At 38.4% G+C, this 24,442-nt stretch overlaps 1 protein-coding gene across 3 annotated transcripts in view; it reads right to left on the bottom strand.

Moving 5' to 3' along the window:
* Positions 1-24,442, bottom strand: part of DNAJC2 (DnaJ heat shock protein family (Hsp40) member C2) — a 27,338-nt gene extending 2,896 nt beyond the window's left edge. Inside the window, exons 1-15 of one of the 3 annotated variants that reach the window (XM_082473537.1) lie at positions 24,197-24,442; positions 22,147-22,337; positions 19,225-19,300; positions 11,602-11,700; positions 10,390-10,531; positions 8,820-8,900; positions 7,526-7,591; positions 6,928-7,019; positions 6,729-6,850; positions 6,168-6,317; positions 3,085-3,173; positions 2,941-3,010; positions 1,305-1,489; positions 428-528; positions 194-301 (exon numbers count right to left, since the gene is read on the bottom strand). In XM_082473537.1, the coding sequence (XP_082329663.1) occupies positions 194-301; positions 428-528; positions 1,305-1,489; positions 2,941-3,010; positions 3,085-3,173; positions 6,168-6,317; positions 6,729-6,850; positions 6,928-7,019; positions 7,526-7,591; positions 8,820-8,900; positions 10,390-10,531; positions 11,602-11,700; positions 19,225-19,300; positions 22,147-22,337; positions 24,197-24,260 (1,636 nt within the window). In that variant the 5' untranslated portion in view covers positions 24,261-24,442. The remainder of the gene's footprint in view (positions 1-193; positions 302-427; positions 529-1,304; positions 1,490-2,940; positions 3,011-3,084; positions 3,174-6,167; positions 6,318-6,728; positions 6,851-6,927; positions 7,020-7,525; positions 7,592-8,819; positions 8,901-10,389; positions 10,532-11,601; positions 11,701-19,224; positions 19,301-22,146; positions 22,338-24,196) is intronic. The other 2 variants (XM_082473538.1, XM_082473539.1) reach the window with 2 other exon arrangements.

The raw sequence follows: 24,442 nt of genomic DNA, 5'->3' as shown, positions 1-24,442 counted from the left end.
CATATGAAATGGAAGAACTGTAATTCTCAGTGGTGCTGAAGTAAATCTGTCCTGAAAACATCTGCTTTATACCTTTCAGTCTGCTAAATGCTTTCTATTCCAGTCATTCTGAATGTAGACCCTAGATCTTGTATACTCTCACACAGATACATAGTTAGCATTTTCTACTCATAGAAAAATAAAATTTCATTACCTTCAAATCGTTCTGAAGGTGTTGCATTGTCTGCTTGACACACCACGCCATGTTCTTTTTTAAACTTATCAAAAGCCTTTTTGTTTATGTCATCTTTTTGATGAGGGTCTGAGAAGGGGAAAAAACTTTAATATAATACAGATCATCTTATTTAGTCTTTCATTAAATTGCATAGATTATTTTTAAAATATGTATTCAAGGTAGCAAAAAATTGATTTGGCAAAACTAACTCACCAAGTTTTTGAAGACTCTTTGCTTTGCCAATAACATCTTTGGCGGTTCTCTTGACTCCAGAAGAAGAATGTATGTTCATGTAATTAGCAATAACTTCCCATCTAGAGCAACCAATACAAAAATAACGAAAAACCCCAAACAAAACCCAGAATGATCCCACATTTTTAATGCAGAAGGGTTAGCTACAGTATCTAAAGAATTAGCTCTAAATTGGTGGTCTAATTAGTACTATTGCCTGGACTATGGTTTTTGCTTTTCATATGTTTAAATCAACTGTGTATAATCTTGGTTTCAAGTTTGTACAAAACCTTACTGATTCTGTGTAAAAATCAACAGAAATAAAAGCACACATTTGTGTATACTGCCATTTGGACACATACTTAAGGAGACAGATCATTCTGAAAACAGAACCTTAGTTTCCTCATATACAGAATAAGGGAGGCTGGATCTCAAAGGTTTCTTTGAGTTCTCAGCTCAGACTCTGCAGTGAGCTCCAGTTTGAGGTTGGAAGCAACAAAGAAAGATTAAGACTGAAAGAGAAGAGAAACTATGGAGCACAAAACCTAGTGCCTAGTGTAAGCCACAATGGAATAAGCCAACATGAGAGTCAAGGTTTATGTCTTACGATCCTTAATTTCCTGAGAAATTGATGAAGCATCCTGCTGTATATATGGATATACATATGTGTGTTGGTATAAGCTGCTAAGACTAGCAGGTTCAAAATGCACTCTGCTTTTCACACTTTTCTCTGCACAGAATTTAGTGTCTAGATCCAAGCACATCTCTGGAAGTTTGCTGTAACATGCTGCTAGTTGGATGTCTACATTATCCCTAGGCTCCAGTATGTGTTGAAGAGAAGTGTCATTAGAACCAATACCTTGAATTTGTTCCAGCAGGGAAGAGATTCACAGCTTTAATTAGTAATTGCAGATCATCTTCTGACCAGTGTTTACTGCCATTTCCACCTCCGCCAGTTGATTTCTCTGCATTCTTAGATGCTTGTCGCATACGAGCCTCAGCTTCCTCTTTCTCTTTTCTAATTTGCTCATTTATTTCTTCTATCTACACAAATATCATAGGTAAGTCAGGGACTTAAAGCATCTTACTGCTCTACACTCCCTTGCTGGCTTGTGGTTCTCGACCCTCGGCATCATCCAGGCAAGGACCCTACACTCCCCCAGGCCAACCCCAAAACCACAATCAGCCTTTTCACTCTGGCTTCCAGGCTGCATATCTCTCTGCTTGAGGAACAAGAACCAGCCTTGGCCTGACCTACCCTATATTCCTATCATATGATCTCTATTTGCCTTGGACACTACTTGACAAGTCTACAGTCAGTGGGTTATTCACCCACAAGGCCATTTCAAAGCTCATACCCACTCTTTCGCAGATAATGTCATTTATTCTCTACAAAAAGGTAAAAGCACAGCAAAGTGGCCTTTGGTTTATCTTGAAGTTCTACCTTTTACACTGTCACTTCCAGTGTACCTTCAAACATGCACAAGTGGAAAAAAAAATCTTTACTTGATGTTGTTGCTGTGTCAGTTGCTATCTTGGAGTCATCTCTGACTCACTTCCCCACTTCAGTCCCTTAGCACCAGTCACCAGGTCCCAAAGATTTCAGGGACTCCCATTATCTCTCACAGTCCAAGTCCTTCCAGTGAGATTCTTACACTAGTCCCTTACACTCATCCGATGCCTCTTGTCTGCAAATGCCAGATTAACAGCACAATGTTAAGCCTGCGCTACTCAAAGATCTGTGGTCATGGAAACTGGTCATCTTGGTATTCAAAACCCGCTTAATTTGGCTCTACTCTTAACCAACTTAATCTCCCGCTTCTTCTCCCCCTCACTTTCTACTCCTACCTGTATTTTACGCTGCTCCCCTGACCTTCATTTAACACTGTCGTCCTTCAAAACTGGCTCAAACCCTTCACTAAGCCTCCCTGACCACTCCAACCTGGTGTTGGCACTTCCTCTCTAACCTACAGCATTTACTGGGGGCCCTCCATCTTTTGGTCCTTAGGCCTTTTCTCTTTAGCATAACTGTTCCTGAACTCCTTTGTGGCAGCAATAGCATTAGGCTTTTCTCCAAATCACCTAGGCATGGGGCTATATACGGTAGGTACTAACACTTGTTGCACTGAATTGAATTTCTGGGCCTGTTTCCTCATCTGTAAAATAAAAGGTGTAGACTAGACAGAATAAAAATCTCTTTTGGTTCTAAATGTTATTATCCAACAAAAATGCTCAAGGAATAGTCAACACAATGATTTTTTTCTAACAGTGATTCTGAAAAATCTATGATTAATGTGCTAGATAACCACAAATCAAACTATATATGGTAACAACTATACACACTTAAATCCAATTTAAGTCAAGCCAAAGAGAAATGAGACACTCTTTGCCCCTATAGTAACTTACATGTTACATGGGGAAACACTGAGGTGAAAGCAATACTAAAGCAGAATTAAATGCTAAATACAGGTAGAAGTGATGTGTTCTTCTATTACCTGTTTCTCCAGAGCAGCCTTTCCTACTTCTTTTGTAGATGATGTGAGTGTTTCATTCAAGCACTGTAAACTTAAAGGAAAAAAGGGGATGAAACTTCATCCTAAGCCCAAAAGAAGACTTCAACAGCAGCTCTACAGTTATACCTCGCTAGTTCAAGCCGATCACAAAGTTTTTCCACTTCCTCCATCATTTTAACACGTTCTGCCTCATTGTCAGAAAAGTGATTCCAGGTCTAGAAGTATGAACACAAACATTTTCATCATCTCTACTGGCACTCAAGAGTACATCCATAAACACAACTACCAAGCATGAAGTCCTTGAGGTTCTTAAGTTGACTGTATGGCCTCCTGGCCACCGACAAGCACATTCCCTGGGCACCGTGCAAGGCTTTCCCTGGCCAGCCAGCGATAAAGAGGCATTACTAAATGGATGGAGGCACAAAACAGAAGCAAGGTGATGGTGCAGAAGGCCTCTGGATGATATAAAACAATGATTCCTCACAGAACCACTGAAGAATCAAGAAATTCTATATAATGACAAATTAAAATCCCTTTCTAAAATGCCTGTTCTATTTAGTGTGTGCCAAACTGTAAAAAAGACTGTGTTAAGAAACAGGAAGTTCAGCAAAACCTGATATAACTAGAGATGATGCTTAGAATGGAATATTGTGATGTGCCTGGATGAACAAGAATTGGAAAGTATCAGTACTTCTCATGCTTCTTTAAGCTGCTGCTGAGCCACCTCTCATTCCTCACTTTTCCTTGCTTCCTTAATCGATGCAATCTGGTGCTAAGGTTCCAATGCTTCTTTTACTGTGACACTTCCCTCGGCTTCCAAAAGCCTTACTGATTTTCTTCCTACCTGCTTGGGTCACTCCTTCTCAGGCTCCACTTCCTCTGTCAGTGCCTTAAGTATTGGTGTTTTCCAGTGTCCAGCTCCACCCTCCTTGCTCTATACTCTCCCCGGGGGATCTCCACTACTTGCCTTGAGATGTAGACGACTCTGTGATGACCCCACTCAACTCCAGACTTGTACATCAAAGTAAAGTCACCTCCTGAGTATCTTCATCTGAGTATCTCAATGCACTCAACATGCCCTAAACTGAAATCATTCTTCCCTAGCCTTCTCCTCTTCCTTTGTTTTCTATTTCACTGAATAATGCCATCACCCATCCAGTATTCCATGCAAGAAACCAGGACATGTATTAACCCTTACTCCTCCTCTTCCACCTCCAACATATAATCAATACCCAACAGGCAACAGCCAATCTTACCTCCTAAATGTTGGTTCATTTAATCTACCTTCTTCTATTCCCACCATCTCTTCTAGTTCAAGGCCCATGCTCTCACCCGGATTACGCAAAAGACTCCATTTGTCTCTGCCTCTAGTGTTCTCTCAGCATCCTGAGCAAAAGTGACTGAGGATCAGAGTCACTTTTAAGGTAGCAAGACCTGGCCCTTCCTTCCTCTGGCTCATTAAACCTCACTTTTCTGGATCTCTACACTCTCTCAATGCTCGCTGATCTCTCTCATCTCTAATCCCATACACGCACTGCTTCACCTGGCTGAATCCCACTAGATCCAGAAAGCCTTCCTTGACCACCTGTTCGGTACCTTCTTGTCCTAGTACCCATCTTAAAGTGTTTCACTGGCCTGTTTTCTTGTCATTCTCCATCGTTAACCAGCAGATTCTTGAAGGCAAAGACGGTGTCATCATAGTATCAACATCAATTATAACTGCTTGACACATAGTAAGTGCTCATCAGATATTTGATGAATGAATAAATGAACTCATGCTGGAAAGGAGCTATAATAAGTTACCAAAGGCCAGAACTTTAACCCTCGCTTAGGCACCATCTCTAAGAACTATTCAAGTTTTCTGTTTTCTAACTGAGCTTTTCAAGTTGTTGATTCAGTTCTCATTATGCCAAACCTAACAAGTGCTACATGTGAATGATCTCATTTAATCTTCACAACTCTATTTCTAGGTATTATTTCAGTTACTGTACAGGTGAGGAAACTGAGACATAAATGGGTTGAGGGAACCCCCTGAGGACCAGAGCCAGGGCACGGGAAGTGGAAAATTACTTCAAATCTGAGTCCGTGCGCTCAACAACTATGCTATACTGCATTCTTCTCAATACAATTTTCTAGGTGAAATCTGAGGAAAATCTTTCATTTTTTTCTATTTAGATTTTCCTCTTACTTACCAAAAGCCTGAAGAGACATCCTGTGCTTGTATTTTTATTAAATGTCTTTCAAAGCCTGCTAATGGGGCAGGTTAATTTCAATTTTATTAACTGAAGATTTAGGATGGCATATATTAGCATACATATACTAGTGTCTAGAGCCTCTGGACAGTCACATGAAAGAGTCTTCTGTACACAGTAAACATTTACATACTTGCTGAATTTAACTACAGTGGTGTAGTACATTGTGCGGCAATCTCTACTATAGCTTGGCATTTCGTTAATTTATTCATTCAATGCTATTTGATACGGAACAATACTGGCCTCTAACTTTACCAGTTTAAAAAGTAAGACCATCTCTTGGACAAAACTATATTTGAAAGCTTTTGGGGTTCTTTAGTCAATATTTTTTAGTAAAAACTGTTATCTGAACACAAACTACCAGTACTCAACTGAATGATATCCCTTTATTTAGATAAAAATGAAAGCTTTTAGATCCTTAAAAACAACCCAAGTTTAACTTCTTAAAGAACTTTTTCTTTGATAAAAATTAATTTTACATCATTAAGGAAGCAACCAGTCAAAACCAATTTGTGGCACATTTTCAGAACAAACGATCTGATTTCTCCAACCAGGGGAAGGGGGAGAGATGGTGATGGTAGGGGACCTGCAACAGACACAACCAGGAGACACACAGCTGAAATCTTTGATCTTATTTAGATAAAAAGACATTGAGATAATCAAGAAGATGTGAATATGGAACAAGTATTAGAATAATAAACAACTTTTTTTTTAGGTTTGAAAATGGCAAGGTGGTTATGTTAAAAAACAAAACAAAACAAACCAACCAACCCTATCAGAGTTGCATACTGAATATGCATGTGTGAAATTCTTAAAAAGTGAATTTAAAAACGTTTATATTCTGAGATAAAATGTGTACGGTAGTTTATATTTCCATAGTATAGAAATATTTTTAAGCTTAATCAGCAATTTGATTTACTTGTATGTAGTGCTTTGTTCAATCACAGTCTGACGTACCTTGCATGAGTTTCGAAGTTTTTGCCTTTCCTTCTTAATGGCTTTTTTCTGGATATCTTTTTCCTTCTTTGCCAATAACGCTTGTTGTCTAACTTCCTCTTCTTCTTTTTCCTTTGCTAACCGAGCAGCTTCTAATTCAGCTTGTCTTTGCTTTAATAATGGAAAATAAAATCATTTAATAAGAAAATTAGAATTCCAAAATGCTCTATAATCTTATTCAAAAAATACAATTTTTTAATAACTTAAATTACACAAAGGTAAACATCAACTTATCAAAGACTGAAGGAAAAGCAGATGGTAAAGTTCTATAAAAATTTATTAGAAATGTAAAAAGGACATATTACAAGTGAGTATAGTATTAAGAAATTTATATGACATTATGTTTTTGCTCAATAAGAATTTGCTGGTAAGGAAGATCGTTCTATCAACTGTGCCAAATGTCATGATTCTTTCATAGTAGCACCTAATTCTCTACTGCCAGATTACAGTGTTTAAAAATAGTTCTGAAGATTGAAGATTTTATGAACATTTAAAATCCAACTTTGTCAAATGTCATCTTACTTTCTCTTTAGCTTCTTGCTCCTTCCGTTTTGCCTCTGCTTTTGCTTTCTTTTCTGCTTCTTTCTTGGCTTTTTCTTCTTCCTTAAATTTTTTTATCCTTGGATCACAGCTATATGCATTATCTACCAGAAAAAAGTTAATCTTTTGAATTTCTAACATTTAATTAAAGAACTTTAAAAAAACCATCAATTATCTTTACCAACTAATGTTCTTATTCTGTTCATTTCTTCTTTTTTCCTTTGGGCCCTTGTTGCTCTGTTCTGCTTTTCAATCCATCTCCTTTCGTCACGACTGTAAAATAGGAAATATTGGAAATAAACTATTGCTTATGGATGATATGATAGGAAAATGTAATACTTTATAATTTAGCTACAATGCAAATAATGTCTTGAAAGGTTAAAATGCTATGTCATTATTAACATTAGTTAAAGGGTAATAGTACTTAATATTATTTTTGGTTAATTTTTTGGGAACATTCATGTCAAAAGAATTTCCCTACACATATAGGGAAAATGAAAATAAAACTGGTTAAGCAACCAGAAGAAAAAGAATTTGCTGACTTGAGCTTTATTGACAATTACATTCCTTGGCAATTTCTTAAGCTTCATAACCAACTATTGATCTGGCACTATCAAGCTTAACTTGTGAGATAGGATCTCAAAATATCAAAAAACTCATTTAAAACGGATACACAAAGAGAAAATGCAAAAGAAAATATATGTGGTATATTTTTACATCATCACAAATACCAAAGAACCAAACAAATATCTTCCTTTATTAATGATTTACATACATACCATTCTGCTTTTTCTTTTTCTTCTTCATCTAAATAAGAAAATTCTCTCCAAGAATCAAAATTATACCTAATATAAACAGAAATAAAATAAAATCAAGCCAAAACAAATAAAAAAAAAATCTTCCTTTTAAAATTAAGTTAGGTGCATATAATTTTAAGAAACTTTAATGATAAGTGGATGAGTTTGTTTTAATAGATCCCTCCCCTCTCTTTTGATACTGAACTAGCACTATACCCAAGTCTTTTTCTTCTTCTTTTTAAAATGACATTGTATTTGGTATGAAAGTCTAAAATACTCATGACCCCTAAACAAAATCCCAGCTCCCTGCTATCTCTTCTGAATATTAGGTTTCTCTCTTGCCTGGGACTGGATAAAGTCTTCCCTGCCTTCACCTCCACTAGTCTGTCAAGTTTTAAGGGAACCTAGTAGTGGTTACTTTATCTGGTTTGTAGAGCTAAATTTTGTCATTTTTGTCTTACAGTGATTTTGTGTTTTCATATTTACCAGATACTTAATGAGAAAATATAGCACACATAATATAAAAATGGAAAATGAATACTGCATATTAAAAATTAATGAATTAGTTATAGAGACAACATGGTCTTCGTCATATTCAAGTACTTAAATAGCTAAATGAAAAATTATTTTTTTTAATTATTTTTATTATTATTATTATTTTTTTTTTTTTTTAAATAAATTTATTTATTAATTGATTGATTTTTGGGTGTGTTGGGTCTTCGTTTCTGTGCGAGGGCTTTCTCTAGTTGTGGCGAGCGGGGGCCACTCTTCATCGCGGTGCGCGGGCCTCTCACTATCGCGGCCTCTCTTGTTGCGGAGCACGGGCTCCAGACGCGCAGGCTCAGTAGTTGTGGCTCACGGGCCTAGTTGCTCCGCGGCATGTGGGATCTTCCCGGACCAGGGCTCGAACCCGTGTCCCCTGCATCAGCAGGCAGATTCTCAACCACTGCGCCACCAGGGAAGCCCGAAAAATTATTTTTTAATGAATTCAAATAACTCCTTATTTTTCATATTTTACTGCTACAGTGTGCTTGATATCTAGAAATCTGATAAATAGAAAACAGATTGAAAAAATAATCATAAAAGCCTGAATACTACATAGGAGAAAATACAGCATTGTGAAAACCTTTTTGATTTCTAAACAGAGTGCTTTTGTTCAGTGAAGGTTCTGCAGTTTTCCCATCCCTCAGTTAATTTACAGAAGTCAGTCGAGCACTTATTGAATACTTATCTTCTTAAAAAATGAAAGCATGGGAGAAACAGTGTATTCACTCACCAGAAAGAATAAAATGCATCTACGTCTTCAAATGATGAATTCCTATCACCAAGTTTAGGGACATTTTTTTTATTTGACCATCTGAAATATTGAAAAAAAGAAAAACTCAAAACATTTTGTACAAAAAGTTCAACAAGCTAATTTATTAAAAACAACAGTTTTTACTAATCCCCTACAATATCCCTCCCCTATGTCCTCCATGACTAAGAGATGGAACTGGGAAATCAGCAGTGCAGTGCTGAAAAATGCAGGTGCAATAAAAGGGAGGGCAAGGGGAGGGGGGGTGTGAGGGGGAGAAAACAATGGAACAGTGTTCTAACCCTCAGGTTATCTTCAGTTCTGTAAATTACAGGGTTGTAGCAGCTGCCAAGCTGGCCAGGAAGAACAGGCTCTAACCCCACTTTTCAAGCTCACTTAGTCCTGCCCCTAAACAGGCAGTACGGAAGCCACCAGTAGGCCTTGCCTTTTAAAAAATGTGAATACTCACAGATGGAACAGATTTCCACCCCCTCATCGCCACCACTTTCCCCCTAAGAGTCAGACTTGCAGGTTCAGCACTTCACCCACCATCTCTAAAAGGACCCTGAGTTCGCTACTGACCCATGTTTTTCCACTCTGTGAAACCATTCCACAAAAAAAAATAATACACTATATATATATATATATATATATATATATATATATATATTTTTTTTTTTTTTTTTTTAACCATCTTCACTGTTACAAAACAAATGTGAGGAGAAAGGGTGGAGGAAATAATTAGTCTGCATCAAACCGCTAATCAAAGTGCTTCTCAAACTTAGCTGCCCATTAGAATCACCTGGAAGCATTAAAAAAACCTACCGGCATTCCAAACCAATTAAATTAAAATCACAATTTCTCCAGGTGGAACCCAGGCAGCGGGAACTGTTCAAGCTCTCCAGCTGATTCCAATATGCAACTAAGAGGCACTCTCAGGAAACCTTCCAATGCAGATGGAACCAAAAAATGTAGATAATTGGTTCACACTACTTAAAAACTAATTTTAATGAAATAAATTACATATGTTTTAATCTTAAATATAAATCATCCTTTGTCAGAGAACCTTATGATAATCAGACGCTCAAAAATAGAACAAACGCTTTTCCTAAATGATAATGGGCCAAATGTAGCAGTGTACCCATTAACAAAGGGGAAGGAAAGAATGGGAAATTACTGTCACTTAAGTATCAGCATCACACTACATAAAGTCAACCATCGTTCCCCCAAAGGAAATTTAAAAGAAAAACATCCCATGAGTTGTAATTTCACTAAGGAAAGGAAGAACTTCCATTTAGAGAGCAAAATAAATTAGTATAGTAAGTTCACCAGAGACGCTCAATATTGTAGAGGATGAGGAGGACAAACACAAAACTGTTACTAGCTATTACTAGAGGAAAAAACCAGAAACTTGGAACTACAAGAAGCCAACCAACAGAGCATCATAGCACAACCAACCTCTGCATTCAGTTCAATTAAAGATCATTTTTCTAAAAAAAAAAAAAAGCCAGCCAATAGAGCATTATGATCACAAGGGGATGCCTTAACGCACCTGGAATTCCTTTCAAACACTGGGGAAAACACTTCAAAGAAATTGTCCTTTGCTTCACTTTTAGAAGGAACTGAGTTATCAAAAGTAGGATCTACACTGTTAAATGCTCGTCTTTTCACTGGATCAGATAACATTTCATAAGCTGAGGAAAAAAATCATAAGGTCACATCACCACAATGCTACATTGTTTTCTTAAAAAGTTATTTTTCATATTTAAAAATTTTGTGTGCTTGTGGGGAAGGGAGGATTTAGGTAATAGCTCTAGCATCACTGGATACAATTGGACTTAAGAACTTCTTTAAGTACCTCTTCTGGAAGGCAAAGGACAAAACAATAAACACTCAACCGCTTTTTTTTTTTTTTAATAATCCTGATGTTTATTTATCAAATTTCATCAGTGGAGTCATCGACCGGCTTTTAAAATAAGGGCAGTTTCATTATAATAGCATACTTGGCAAACCGTGTAAGTACAGAAACACTCAACCCTTAGGAAAGCATGACTGAGGAAAAAGAAATAGCTAGAAGACTAACTGTTAGATCCCAAGGTTGTGAAAGATCAAAGGATCTTTGACATCCTGAGCACTATGTACGAGTGGGCCAACAAAGAATAAGTTTGAAAGGTGTGTATACAATTTTAAAAAAAATTAGCATCAAACTGTAAAATCACATTTAAGGAAATATTTAGGTATGGTGGCTCCCTCTATTAATTTGCTTAATGAGGATATGGCTATTTAAATATCCATTGATGGCTGGGGGAGGTCCCTTACTGGGATAGAATCAACTTCTTCATTTAAATAAGCAAAACGTCTGAGGAACAGTTTAGCCCCGCAAAGTGTCTGAAATGGGAAAAGATCTTAGTATTCTCATCATTAAACATAACAGGTATATGAATTAACTCTAGGATGCGCGTCTCAAAAGAACCACCTGGGGAATCTTGTTAAAATGCAGACTCCAATTCAGGAGGTCTGGGGCAGGGCCTGAGCTGCTGCATCCCTGACAAGCTACCAGCGTTGCTGACGCTGCTGGGTAGGAGAGCCTCACTTTGTGCCGTGAGGCTCTGGGGGAGATTACCAGAAATAACCAGATGTCAACTAAAGATGTTTTTAAATGTTATGGTATAAATGAAGTACAATACACATAGGACACCTAATCCCAGCAATTAATACATAATCTTCACTAAGGGAAATTTCTGACTCTAACGCGTTTTCTTACCTTTAGTTATGCAAGTGAAGTAGTCATTATCTCCTTCTTTTATTGGTTCACCAGCTGCTTTCCGTTTGTCTGGGTGATGTTTTAAAACCATTGCTTTATCTACAAAATAAGTCAGATTGAGATAATTTGTCCTTTTAGGCATCAAAGCTAAAAATAAAGATGAGCTAAATAGAGCCATTTCTAATAGCATAGTATTCGTTTAAAAAATATTTTCTCCTATAGTAAAATATATGCTGATTAAACAGAAATTACAGAGAAATTGAAATAATTATTTTAAGAACTGGCCAAAGTGCCAGCACCCAAAGACAACTGCCGTTCATATTTTGGTGTGTTTCCACACAGACTTTTTCCCCCTTAAACATATGCTTTCAAAAATGTAGCTATAATCATTTTATATATACCAGTTTAAGTTGTGATTTTTTTCAGCTGAACATTACAGCAGTTCCATTTTCCACGCTGTTGCAAACTCTTCAAAGAATTTTAATGACTACTTAATACAGTAGTAATACATTTCAAGTAGATTTATCATAACTTATGTAACTGTTTCCCTACTGCTGGATATTTAGATTGTTTCCAATTCTTCACTACTGTAAGTTAGTCAATTTGAATCATTTTGTAGAGAAGTATTTTTCCGTATTTAGGACTCTTTCTTCTTAGGATATACTCAGAGAAGTGAATTAGTGACTTAAAATGTAGGAACAAGTCCCGTTCTAAAAGTCATACCACTGCACACCCCTATGGGAACATCCTTTTCACCACAACCTCAACACTGGACCCAATTATTTAAAACATGATTATCACTGGTGCTCAACAAATTTTTTGTTGTTCTTTATTTCTACCCTTCATCCTTCATTTATGGAGGAAAGAGAGGCTGTCTCAGTTTTTTCTTCTTAGTTTGTGTGCGTCACTTTACAATGACTAACGGCTGGCTGTTAACATCTACTGAGCATTTAATATGTGCCAGCACTATTTTTATCAGTTGATCTTCTCAGTAACCCGCTGAGGAAAGTACTATTAGTTTCTCCATTTTACAGATGAGGAAAACGAGGCACAGGGAGGTTAAATAACCATGTAACCTCTATGCAACCTGTCCAAAGTGCTGGCCAAGCTGGGCTCCAGACCAGGCAGCCTGACTCCTAAGCCTGTGCTTGTACGCGGCCTCTCCTAGTCCGTCATGTTTGATGCTAATGCTTTCCACAACTGCTGTGATTATTCCTGTTTTCAAAAAACATTCAGTTTTTTAATTTATATTTACTGATCATTTCCTTTATAATTTATTCCAGTACTTATAAATGTAGAAGGTCCTTCATTCTCCAGAAGTCTGAGATATATGTTTCTATTTTAATATTTTCTACGGTCAGAATTGAAAAGCTTAGTTTTTTTTCGAAGTCCTAATACCATCTAATAATCCTCCCTTCTCTACTAATTTGTGATGCCTCCTTTATCACAGTAAATTTTACCAGGCTCTGTTTCTGGTTACCTATTCCTGTCCCAGGATTATCTTTAAAATGACTATAGCTTTCTAATTTGATGGTAACTTCCAAAAACTGTGTATTATTTCTGTATATTTTTCTTGCATCTGGCTACCTGACTCAACTCTTTCAGTTCTTAGGTAGATCCAATATTACCTACAAATAATATCTTTCTTTCTTTCTAATAGTTCTCTCTCCTTTAATATCGTTAATTCACTGACTCAAACTCCCAAATAGCATAAAAGTAATGGGCAGGTAAGTTTCCCCCATGGGTTTTTATGGGAATATCACTAATGTCACACAGTTAAAAGTTTGTTGGCAGTGAGTCTGAAATACTTATCTAAGTAGGGAGTTAACTGCATTTCTTTTCAAAGTTGTATTTACCAAAAAGGAGTGGGTATTAAATTGTACTATATGTACTTTCACATTCTTCTTAGGACATCACACTGACATATTTCCTAAGAGAAATCTTGTTCATGGGCATTATTCTTTTAATATACTGTTGAATTCAATTTGCTATTTTTTAAAATTAATTTATTTTATTTTATTTATTTATATTTTTGGCTGTGTTGGGTCTTCGTTGCTGCACGTGGGCTTTTCTCTGGTTGTGGCAAGCGGGGGCTACTCTTCGTTGCAGTGTGCAGGCTTCTCATTGCGGTGGCTTCTCTTGCTGTGGAGCACGGGCTCTAGGCACGCGGGTTCAGTAGTTGTGGCGCATGGGCTTATTAGCTGCTCTGCGCCATGTGGGATCTTCCCAGGCCAGGGATTGAACCCGTGTTCCCTGCGTTGGCAGGCGGATTCTTAACCACTGTGCCACCAGGGAAGCCCTAATTTGCTATTATTTTAACTGGGTGCTTTTTTTTTTTTTTGGTATTATATTCATGGGTGATATTTGTAGTTTTTTAAAAAAGCTCTTTTTGCCAGGTTTTAAAAATTAATTAAGAGTCATTTTAGGTTCACAGAAACATTAAGAGGATGATGAAGAGCTCCATATACCCTCTGTGCCCATACATGCATAGCCTCCCCTCTCTGCCCCTCCTCATCAACATCCCCCACAAGAGCAGTACACCTGCTACAATTTTTTTTTCGTCTAGCTTTTTTTTTTTTTTTTTTTTTAAATTTGGCTGCACAACGTGCCTTGTGGGATCTTAGTTCCCCGACCAGGGATGGAACCCAGGCCCCAGCAGTGAAAGCGCTGAGTCCTAACCACTGGACCACCAGGGAATTCCCGCTCTTTGTTAACAATTGATGAACCTACACTGACACATCATAATCACCCAAAGGCCACAGTTTTCACTCTTGGTGGTATACATTCTGTGGGTTTGGATAAATGTATAATGACCTGTATGCATCATAATATATAAAGTAGTTTCACTGCCCTAAAAATCCTCCGTGTTCTACCTGTTCATCGCTCCTCAACGCCCCCAACCCCTGGCAACCATGAACTTTTTAGTGTCTCCATAATTCTGCCTTTCAATGTCAGGTTTTCATACTAGGATTACATTAATGTCACAAAATGAATTGTTCCAGAAACAGTTTACATTCAGCATGAGAATGTTCAATTCCTTAAGCATTTGAAAAAATTCATCTAAGAAATCACCTAGGCCTAAAACATTTTTTAGGAGACAATTCTTGGTAACTCTTTAAATTTCTTCAATTCCAAAAAAGCCAATTTTGTCAAATTTTCAAATTCACTGCATTTAATAGTGGTCTCAGTTAAAAATATCTTCTGTAATTGTTTTCATCCTTTCTGTATTTCAATATTTGTTTTTTCTTCTCGCAAATCCATTGTAAGATATTGTTTTATCTATTTTTTCCCTCCATCCTCCTTAGTACTATTCTTTTAAACATTCAAATTGAATGCCCATTTTATTTTTTCCCTCCTTTAAAAAAGGTAACATAGGACTTCCCTGGCAGCCCAGTGGTTCAAACTCCATGCTTCCACCACAGGGGGCCCGGGTTCGATTCCTGGTTGGGGAACTAAGATCCCGCATGCCACACAGCATGGCCAAAAACAAACAAACAAACAAACAAAAAAACGTTACACAATAGTTGAAGGCAATGAACTTATTGATGGTACAGCTCTAGCTGCCACCCCGTATGTTTTGACAGGCAATGATCTTACTTTCATGAAAAGAATCTATTAATACAATTTTTATTTCTGTCTAGGTGCAAAAGAGTATATTTCATTTCCCAAGTGATTTTGTTTTGGTTTGTTTAATCAGATCTATTTTATTAAATTGAGAGAAAATTTACATAGAATAAAATGTTCAGATTTTAAGTATTCGGTTCAACAAGTTGTGACAACTGTATACACTCACTTAACTACCACCCAAAAGAAAATACAGACTATTTCCATCACTCAGAGTTCCCTTGTACCCCTTTTCCGGTCAACTCCTGACCCCTACCACCTGGGGCAACCTCTTTCTGATTTCTGTCACCACAGATTATGTTCGCATGTTCTTGAAGTTCATGTAAATGGAATCATACAGTATGTCTTTGTATCTGACATAATGTTTCGAGATTCACCACGTTGTGTATATTAGTAATTTTTTGAAAACTGCTGAGTACTATTCTATTGTTTATAGCAGTTTGCTTATCCATCATCCTGTTGGTGAACTCTTGGGTGGTTTCCAGTTTTTGGATATTGTGAATAAGGCTGCTATGAATATTTCTGTACAAATCTTTTTATGGGCATATTTAGTTCTTTCTACATATACTGCAAGGTTTCAGAAACTGTGACAAATACACTTTTGGTTTTTTTAAGCTCCAAGATTTTTCTTATAGTCAAGTGTATTATCAGTTTCTCCACTAACAAGAGAAGACATTTTCACCTTCTAGCTGGTTTGAGCAGGAAAGGAATTTACTTAAAGGTTATTAGGCGGCTCACAGGAACTGAGAGTCTGAGTATCAGGCCTGGAAGCTAAGTGGCCAAGAACAATAATCACAGCACACCAGGCAGTTCAGAGGTGTGATGACCCCACCACTGCTGGGCACCGCAGGGACCGAGCACAGGTTCCTCCCACGGCCAGTGCTTGGGGAAAGCCACAGCTCCTCAAGGCGCTGCTCTCCCACCCCTGCTGTCAAAACAGGTGCTGCTCAGCTCGGCCTAACTCACGTCGTTCTCCTCTGAAATGCTGAGGAGTAAAACCTAAGTCACATGCCTACAAACATTCTCAATCTCAAGTCGTATCTTTTTATAATAAATCAGGCAACTTTTCTTCTTTATTTGCAATTACTGTCTCTGTTACACTCATTCTGACCTCTTCTTTAGGGAAATCTGACATCTCTTTATTCTTCTGAATCTTGGGAACATTCCTCAAGGCGGTCCTCTGCTTTACTCTGTTTTCTAATTGTACGTCAGTCAGCCTTTCTAATTCTAAATGCTGCTCTCCTGTTTTTAGTTTCCAGGCAATTCTACTTTTTTCTCGCTAGTCTCTTTCTGCAGTGCCTATGCTACTCCCCCCGCCCCCAAGGCAGTGTCTTCATCTCTCACTGACAACATGGAGCAATTAAGTTTTCCTTCGAACCTGATTATAAAGTCTGAGACAGGTGATGTCTCAGTTTTTTGTTGGATAGTCTCCTCTTATGCTACAATGTTTTTTTTCTTCATTGACTTTTCCACCTAATCACCTCTAGTCATTCATGTACAGTAGGGCATCCTGAGATTCTCCTATATTCTGTCCCAGGGGTGGGGCTGGGAGAGGCAAAAGATGTCACCCAATATTAAAAATAAGGCAATGGAGGTCAAAGAACAGCTGTTGTGTATATTTACTGAAATTTCAAAGACCTACCTCTCCGCCCTTCCCCACCAAAGATAGCTTCTGGGGTGTTTTGAGGGTACATTAGCAAATGGGCTTTTATTGTACATTCATATTTCTATTATTATAAAAAGTCTCTATGATTTTTTTAAATATTATAGTTGATTTACAATAACAGATTATTACAAAAAGTCTCTGATTTCAAATTTTTAAGAGGCATAATATGAAACAGTTTTCAGTTTAAAACATGGGAAGTATTTTAAGCTAAAATGATTAAATTTAGAAAATTCAAATCAAAGATTTTACTTCCATGTAAAGAAGAGCAAACCTACATGCATCATTTGCCAGTGTGGCAATTTTTCTTCAAGAAGAAAACTGAAATACCACTGTTAGTACTCAAGTACTTTCTCTTAACCCATCATTCAACTTTTCTAGTATATTCTTTTCAGTAATGCAGAAAAGGAAAAAAAGACCACTTACTTTATCCACACGTAACTGAATCCCTAATTTTCATTATAGCAGTTCAAAATGTCAACACGTTAAACAAAATTAAAACTTTTTACAAACTATTATGTATAAAATAAGCTTTAAAGATATATTGTACAACAAAGGGAATACAACCAATATTTTATAGTAACTATAAACAGAGTATAACCTTTAAAAATTGTGAATTGCTATATTGTACACCTGTAACTTATATGATATTGTACATCAACTATACTTCAATTAAAAAAATAAATTAATTAAATAAATAAAATGTAAAAAAACCCCACCAACCTCCTTTATGTGTGTGTTTGTGATAGGATTCAAGAACTAGAAGGATCTCAAATGTCATCAGTCTTACATTATTATTAGGTTTGTCTGTGCTAATGATTATAAATTTGCAAACAATAACTTTGTATTTTTACTTTTGGACGAGATTTCAGAGAGCAATAAGTAGCAACTGTCTATTTTACAGTGATAGAGGAAAGAGAACAACAGTCTGCTTCTGAATAAATACTGAGAATATTCAGCAAGGTGGCAGAGAGTGAATCGTAAACCCACATAGCGTTAATAATCTGTACAGTCGGGGTGCAAAACTTCTGGCAACAGAATATTCAAAAATTAATCTCTATTATCCCAATAAAACAAATGGACTTAACAGAAGCAAATGGATGTTTCTTTTACAATTATTATACATTTTTTATCTTTAGAGAAAGAAAAATTCCTTCACCTTAAAACACCAACTGCTTTCCTAGCTCTCAATCACTTCTGGTTCTTTCACAAATTATATGTGTCAAGACATATTTGGTATCTGTATGCTATTCTTTCATACAGTAAGACTTTGCAAATACTTTGCCAAGGCAAATGAATTTTCCTGGCATTTATGTATATTGCAATGACTATTCATATGCACTAACATATGCTTAATCTAAAATCATGCCAGCTTTTAAAGAAATCCAATAATAGGTCTAAAAGAATCTCATAAATTCCTTCACCTTGTTAAAAAAAATATTTCCTGTGACTTTCCTAAATACAAGCATTAATGAGAAAATTTTGAGTTTATCTACTATACTTAGGCTCAACTAGCATTTTTCAGCGTGAAGTAGGTCTCATTCAGTCATCTTCCTCCAAGTGCAAGACTTTCTCTGTCCCTGATTCCCTCCTCCTTTTCCATATGTCCACAATCTTACCTCCTCTGACCTCAATATCCATTCTCTAGAGTAGAGGGCAGAACACTGTCCTAACACAAAACAGAAAACTCATCACCTTCACCTCTTTCATGAAACTTTACTAATCAGGTGAACCGAATGGTGTGAGGAATTACGTCCACAGGACTGCAAAGGACAGGACAGTTAGACAGTTCAGAGCACTAAGGTGATGGTGTTTCATAAGGCCTATGAAGACTGGGTTGCCAACAATTCCTGCCCCCGTCCCCCCCCCCCCTCCCCAGTTTTTAACCTTGTCAATGAAAAGGACAATGAAACATCAGATAACTCTTTCTTGGGCAGAAGAGACAGGGTGGTGTCAACAAAGATGTGACCTAAGATCACAAAAGAATATTGAAAAACCTAAGTAACAAGGCAACTTCCACTAAGTACAGCTGGCCATACTCCCAAGGGGAGGTGAAATATTATTTTTTAAAAGCTTGCCATTGGAAGAGCGTTCTTTATCCTGTCACAAACACACACACCCACCCCCTGATTTCTTGTTCCTAATGAGAAAGTCCATTCATGAGACTGCATTTTTCTGGTTTTGAAGGTAAGAGACTGTGGTTACACATCATTATACCATACAACACATGTTAAATCTAGAGTTATGGCTATAGACTATGATCTTGCATACCTTTTCAAGAGGATAACATTTCCTACACCAGATATTTGATTATTTCAAAATAACTAAGTACTTACGAGCTGCTTTAATCTGTCTCTGTGTAGCTTTGTATCTTACATGGCCGAGTCCAAGTACTGCATAATGATCTTGGTTCTGATAAAGACACAAAAGGGAGTCAAGTTTGAAATGAAGCCATATATCCTATTCCTTGTATTGGTACCCTAAAACAGTTTCCCAAAGTGAGACTCTCATAACAGAAGTCTAGTGAGATGTTCAATGTTCCATATAAAATGGGTTCTGGGACTTCCCTGGTGACACAGTGGTTGAGAATCCGCCTGCCAGTGCAGGAGGCATGGGTTCGAGCCCTGGTCCGAGGAGATCCCACATGCTGCGGAGCAACTAAGCCCGTGCGCCACAACTACTGAGCCTGTGCTCTAGAGCCCATGAGCCACAACTACTGAGCCTGTGTGCCACAACTACTGAAGCCCACACACCTAGAGCCCGTGCTCCTCGAAAAGCCACTGCAATGAGAAACCCATGCACAGCAATGAAGAGTAGCCCCTGCTCGCTGCAACTAGAGAAAGTCCACGCACAGCAACAAAGACCCAATGCAACCAAAAAATAAGTAAATAAATGAATAAAAAGTAAAAAAAAAAACCAAAAACGGGTTCTGAGGTCATGGAAGTTTGGGAAATGTAGACCACTGTATATAGCTTTCTTAATAATTTGTATGCACAGAAGCCAAAGGCTCTGAGAAGTCCTGCAATTAAAAAAAACAAAAATAAAAACAAGCAGATGGAAACCTATATAGCCCAGCATTTTCCAAAACTTGACCAAAGAACTCTTGGTCTTGTATTTCTCTTAATACATGTTAATATGCTATGGCCATCCTTAAATCAAGGTACAGCCAGGAAGACCTCAGAACTGAGGGGAGCATTACAGTGGTCCCAGCAGGTCGGGCCAGTGGCGATGACAGGACAGGAGCCGCGGAGCAAAGAAGGCTGGATGGAAATTTTGAGAAACTGGGGATGAGGCTTCTCTGGATAGGAAGCAGCTGCTTTCATTTCTGCTTTGGTTAACATCCTTGCAAATCTAGAGACTGAGGCAGCACCTGAGTGAAGGCTCCTTACTCAAAGGGTGTATCTAGTATTGGAGAATGAGTGGGGAGAAAGAGGGGTTGAGGGCATAAAACACAGGAGAAAAAAGTCAAATAGGGTTGATTGGTTTTCCTTTAAATTCAGGACTGCAAACTCCCTAAGGATGTGCTCCTTTATTATGTCTGGCACACTTTGTTCCAGTTGGTTTGCTTTTCCACTCCCTAAGACTGTTATTACGTATTATTACATACTTCAGTCCTCTAGTCTTTCCTTAAACCTCACAGACCCTGCTCCACCCTCGCATCAATGGCCTTGCCTCCTGCTTAATGAAAAAATTTAAATTATCCTACTCAAATTCCAGCATCTTTCTGCCATCTTACCTGCATCCATGCATCTTTTCCCTTTCCCTCACCATTGAGAAAGCCTATCCTACTGAGACAAATTACTCCATCCCTCCTCTTGGTTCTGAATACCATCTTCTCTATGTCTCTCAAATGCCAGCATCTTTCAATTGTCTTCTAAATTTCAACTGGATTATTTTCATCATTGTAAGAAGAAGCTCTGTCATCTCTCATCTTTAAGACCCTCCCATGACCCCACTTCCATTTCTTTGTTGCCCATCAAAATTAAACTTCTTGAAAAAGCCATCCACAGAACATTTTTACCCCCTCTAACATTCATTTTCAAACCACTCCAATCTAGTTTTGCTCTGTCCATTCTCACCCCAGGGGCTATGAAGCTGCTCTCTTCAGTGTCAATTTCCAGCTGTCAAACACAAGATGACCCAGCTGCCTTCACTCGACTTCAACTCTCAGTGGCAGCACAGCTGACTCTTTTCTTGAAACGTTATCTTCCTTTAGTTTCTGTGAATCCACTCTCTTTTCCTCCCACCTTCCAGTAGCGTTTTTCAGCCATTTTGACTGGCTTCTCGATGCCCCGCAAAGCTCAGTCCTAGGATTTCTCTCTCTCTATACTTTGGTCCAAGGTGACGTGACCAATGCCAGGGCTAGAAGATGTTAGGTGCCCTGTAAATGCTCACAACTCCCCAGTTCACTCTAGTGCGGACTCCTGAGCTCCAGATGCAGAGACACGACGTTCCCCACAAACTTCCTTCTCCTGCAACCCTGTGCTGGTGACTGACACCACAGTCTAGCAGGTGACTTAAGCTGGGATGATCACGGGTCTTCCGAATATGTTCCCTTCTCTTGGGTGGCACAGCCCAGGTCTCCAAGACCTGTCAAGTCTACCTCCCCAAAAAGCAAATCTGTCCCCTCGTCCTCAAAACTTGGCTACAAATTTAGTTCAAGCATCAAGCACTCATTCACAGGCTTAGATTACGGCACTAGCGCCATAACAGCAAACTGTTCCCTTCCCCTCCGGTCCTGCCCTCCCTTTTCAAGCAAGTTTCTGTACTGCCAGGAGAATTACTTTTCTAAAATTAGCTCAGAAACTTTTGATGACTTCTTACTGCCCCCAAAATAAAATATAAATTCCTTCCTTGGCATGGCATGAAAAGGACACTACAGAGTTTCATCTAGCCTCTGTTTTCAGTCTAATTTCTCACTGCCACCCCTCAATATGCTACTCTACCCTTCACCAATCCCCAAAGAGGCAGTGCATATTCTTTTACTCCTTTGTGTCTTTGCACATCTATTCCTTCTGCCCATAACACCTTTTTTCCCTTCTTGTTTCATAAATTGTCACTTAACCTTTTAAGACCAACTCAGACATGACTTTTTCTGGATTTCTCCAGCAGAGATAGTATCCTAGGGCTACTGCTATCCCACTCAGGGCTTAACAATAAACAGGTGCTCAATCATGATTATTTTGTTGAAGCATCTTAAAACATGGTTTAATAATGGAACACTGCATCTGACCGAACAAGATTCAGATATTAAGTACCTTCCAGTCTTTGGGATCAAGTGTTTTCAGCATGGGAAACTCTTCTAACTGCAATTCTTCATCTTCTGATTCCTCTGATAACTCTTTCTTATCCTCCAGTTCCTGAAAAGAGGCAGAAGCATTTCTGTTTCTCCTCTTAACAAAAGCTTCAAACCATCTTCCCACAGGTTCAACTTGACAGAGTGTTGAGGCTGTGATTGAAAGCGTTAAGAGAGGCTTCAATGTATTGCATGGAATAAATCTGTTCCAAGGCAATAAATAAGATCAAAACAGTGACAGCATCAGAATATAATTTTAAAACCATCAACTGAGAAAATAACTGCAGTAATCCAGTTAACATGAGGGTTAGCAATAAATAATCATTTCCTAGTATTTACAGAGAGAGATTCAATCAACCTCTTCCAGTTATCTGACAAAACAAGGCACTGAGCAATGTCAACAATAAATCAATACTTTTCTGGGGATATGAAAGGAAGATGAGGAAAAGGGAGAGATGTTGCAAACTGCTTTCTTTTTAGACTTGTAATAAAGCAATAAATAATTATAAACTGTCAAGAGCCAGCCTCATCAAAAAAAAATCTAAAAACAACTCAAAATATCTTAATTATTAAAACCTGAATTTAGATAGCTTTCAAAAATTTTAAGAATTCACTACAAATGATTTTTTCTGAAAGACAATTTTCAAGCAGCTAACAAGAATTTACTAATGAAACTGTGCTTTAGTGGAACAGCTTTGAATCTGAAATCAGAAGCTCTGGATTTCAGTGCAGGTCCGACAATTAGTAGCTATATGAAATGAGTCAACGATGCCTTCAACTGTAAAATGGGAACAATACCTATCTTATCTAGTTTCTTGGAAGAACTGAATGACAAACGATAAAAGCACTTTGAAAATCACAAACAGTTAAAATAAAAGTAAGTCTTTATCATTACTCCTGGGAAGTGGGGTAAATCACTATATATGTAACATTAACAATTCAAAAAGGTAGTTTGGGTCAGGAAAAAAGTGAGCATCTTAAGTTTAATTTCATATTTCAAATGAAAGCAAAAAGCTTTACTGTCTGGTAAAAACTCAGATTTAAGTCTTCCCTTGTACCTAATGGCCACAATTTTGTAAAAATAGCTGACTTTTCATGTTTTGTGTTGGGAAATTAAGATTTCTTCTACCATTCACAGGAGAGCATTCAAAAACACGATATTCAAGAAGTACTACCTGTGTAGTGTGGGTGTGGCTTTCAAGAACATGACCTTTCAAGCCTTTCCCTCTACTTGTGAGATTACACAGAAGCTTCTGTAAGCAGGAACACAACACGTGCCGTGAGATACGTCCAAAATCACATACAACAAGCGTCTGTATACGTGGCTATGGTAATCAATGAAATCACTGAAATTAGAGACTCTTTAAGTTTACAATACCATGACTGTCCTGGGCTATAAATCTAAGAACCTACAGCAGCAGGACAAATTTCACCCCCCTTTTTTTAAAAACTGAAGAGAGTTGATTTCTACAGAACAAGTTTCACTTAATGACTGCCTTTAAAAGTCTGTCTACACGGGCCTTACCACCAGCATACACAGTGGTGTTTTCATATTGAATATGAGGAGCACTGTCTGAGTCGGGACATTTAAAAAACGAAGCCGGAGCCAACGTAAAAGGGTAGAGAGGTGTTTAACTGAGCGCCAGCTCTAAGGCTTTGTAGGGCTCCCGGCACGTGGGGTGCTCGCTGTGGGCAGTCTCCTGCCGTAGGCAAGATTCTTATAAGAACCTTTTTAGGGTACTGGAGGATTCGGTCCCGAACTCCTCCGCCCAATCCATGAGTCAGCAGCCGCGAGACAAGGAAGAAACTGCGGGGGCAGAAAGAAGACGCCCCCCTTCCAGTCTGGGGAAGGACTTCTGTATAGCAGGGAGCAAAAAGACACTTGTCACGGCCCCACACTCTTTAAGCTAGTTGCCAGGGGCAAGGGAAGAGAGGTTTCGGGGTCGCCAAGGTGGAGGACCGAGGCAGGGGCTGCTGAGGCTAGGCTGAGCAGGGGTTGAGTGGGCACGTACCAGAGGTCAGAGCATGGGTGATGGCGGTGCCCTGGCCGTCCGCAGCGCTGGGCAGGAGCAGCATGATGGCGCCGGAGCCAGCCCCGCGGGCGCAGCAGGTCGCGTCCCAGGCGGAGGGCTCTCAGAGTCCCGCCAGCTCTACCTCCCCGTCCGAGCCTCGCGCCTTGGCTCTACGATGTCCAGGAACCGGCGCATGGAGACGACCAATAACTACTTCCGGGATGAATCTTTCGTGGTACGTAGGCC

This window comes from Balaenoptera physalus, assembly GCF_965194825.1.
Source record: "Balaenoptera physalus genome assembly, chromosome: 8".
In the NCBI taxonomy this organism is placed as follows: domain Eukaryota; kingdom Metazoa; phylum Chordata; class Mammalia; order Artiodactyla; family Balaenopteridae; genus Balaenoptera; species Balaenoptera physalus.
Note: the sequence above shows the minus strand (reverse complement) of the source record. Positions and strands in the feature narration are given on the sequence as shown.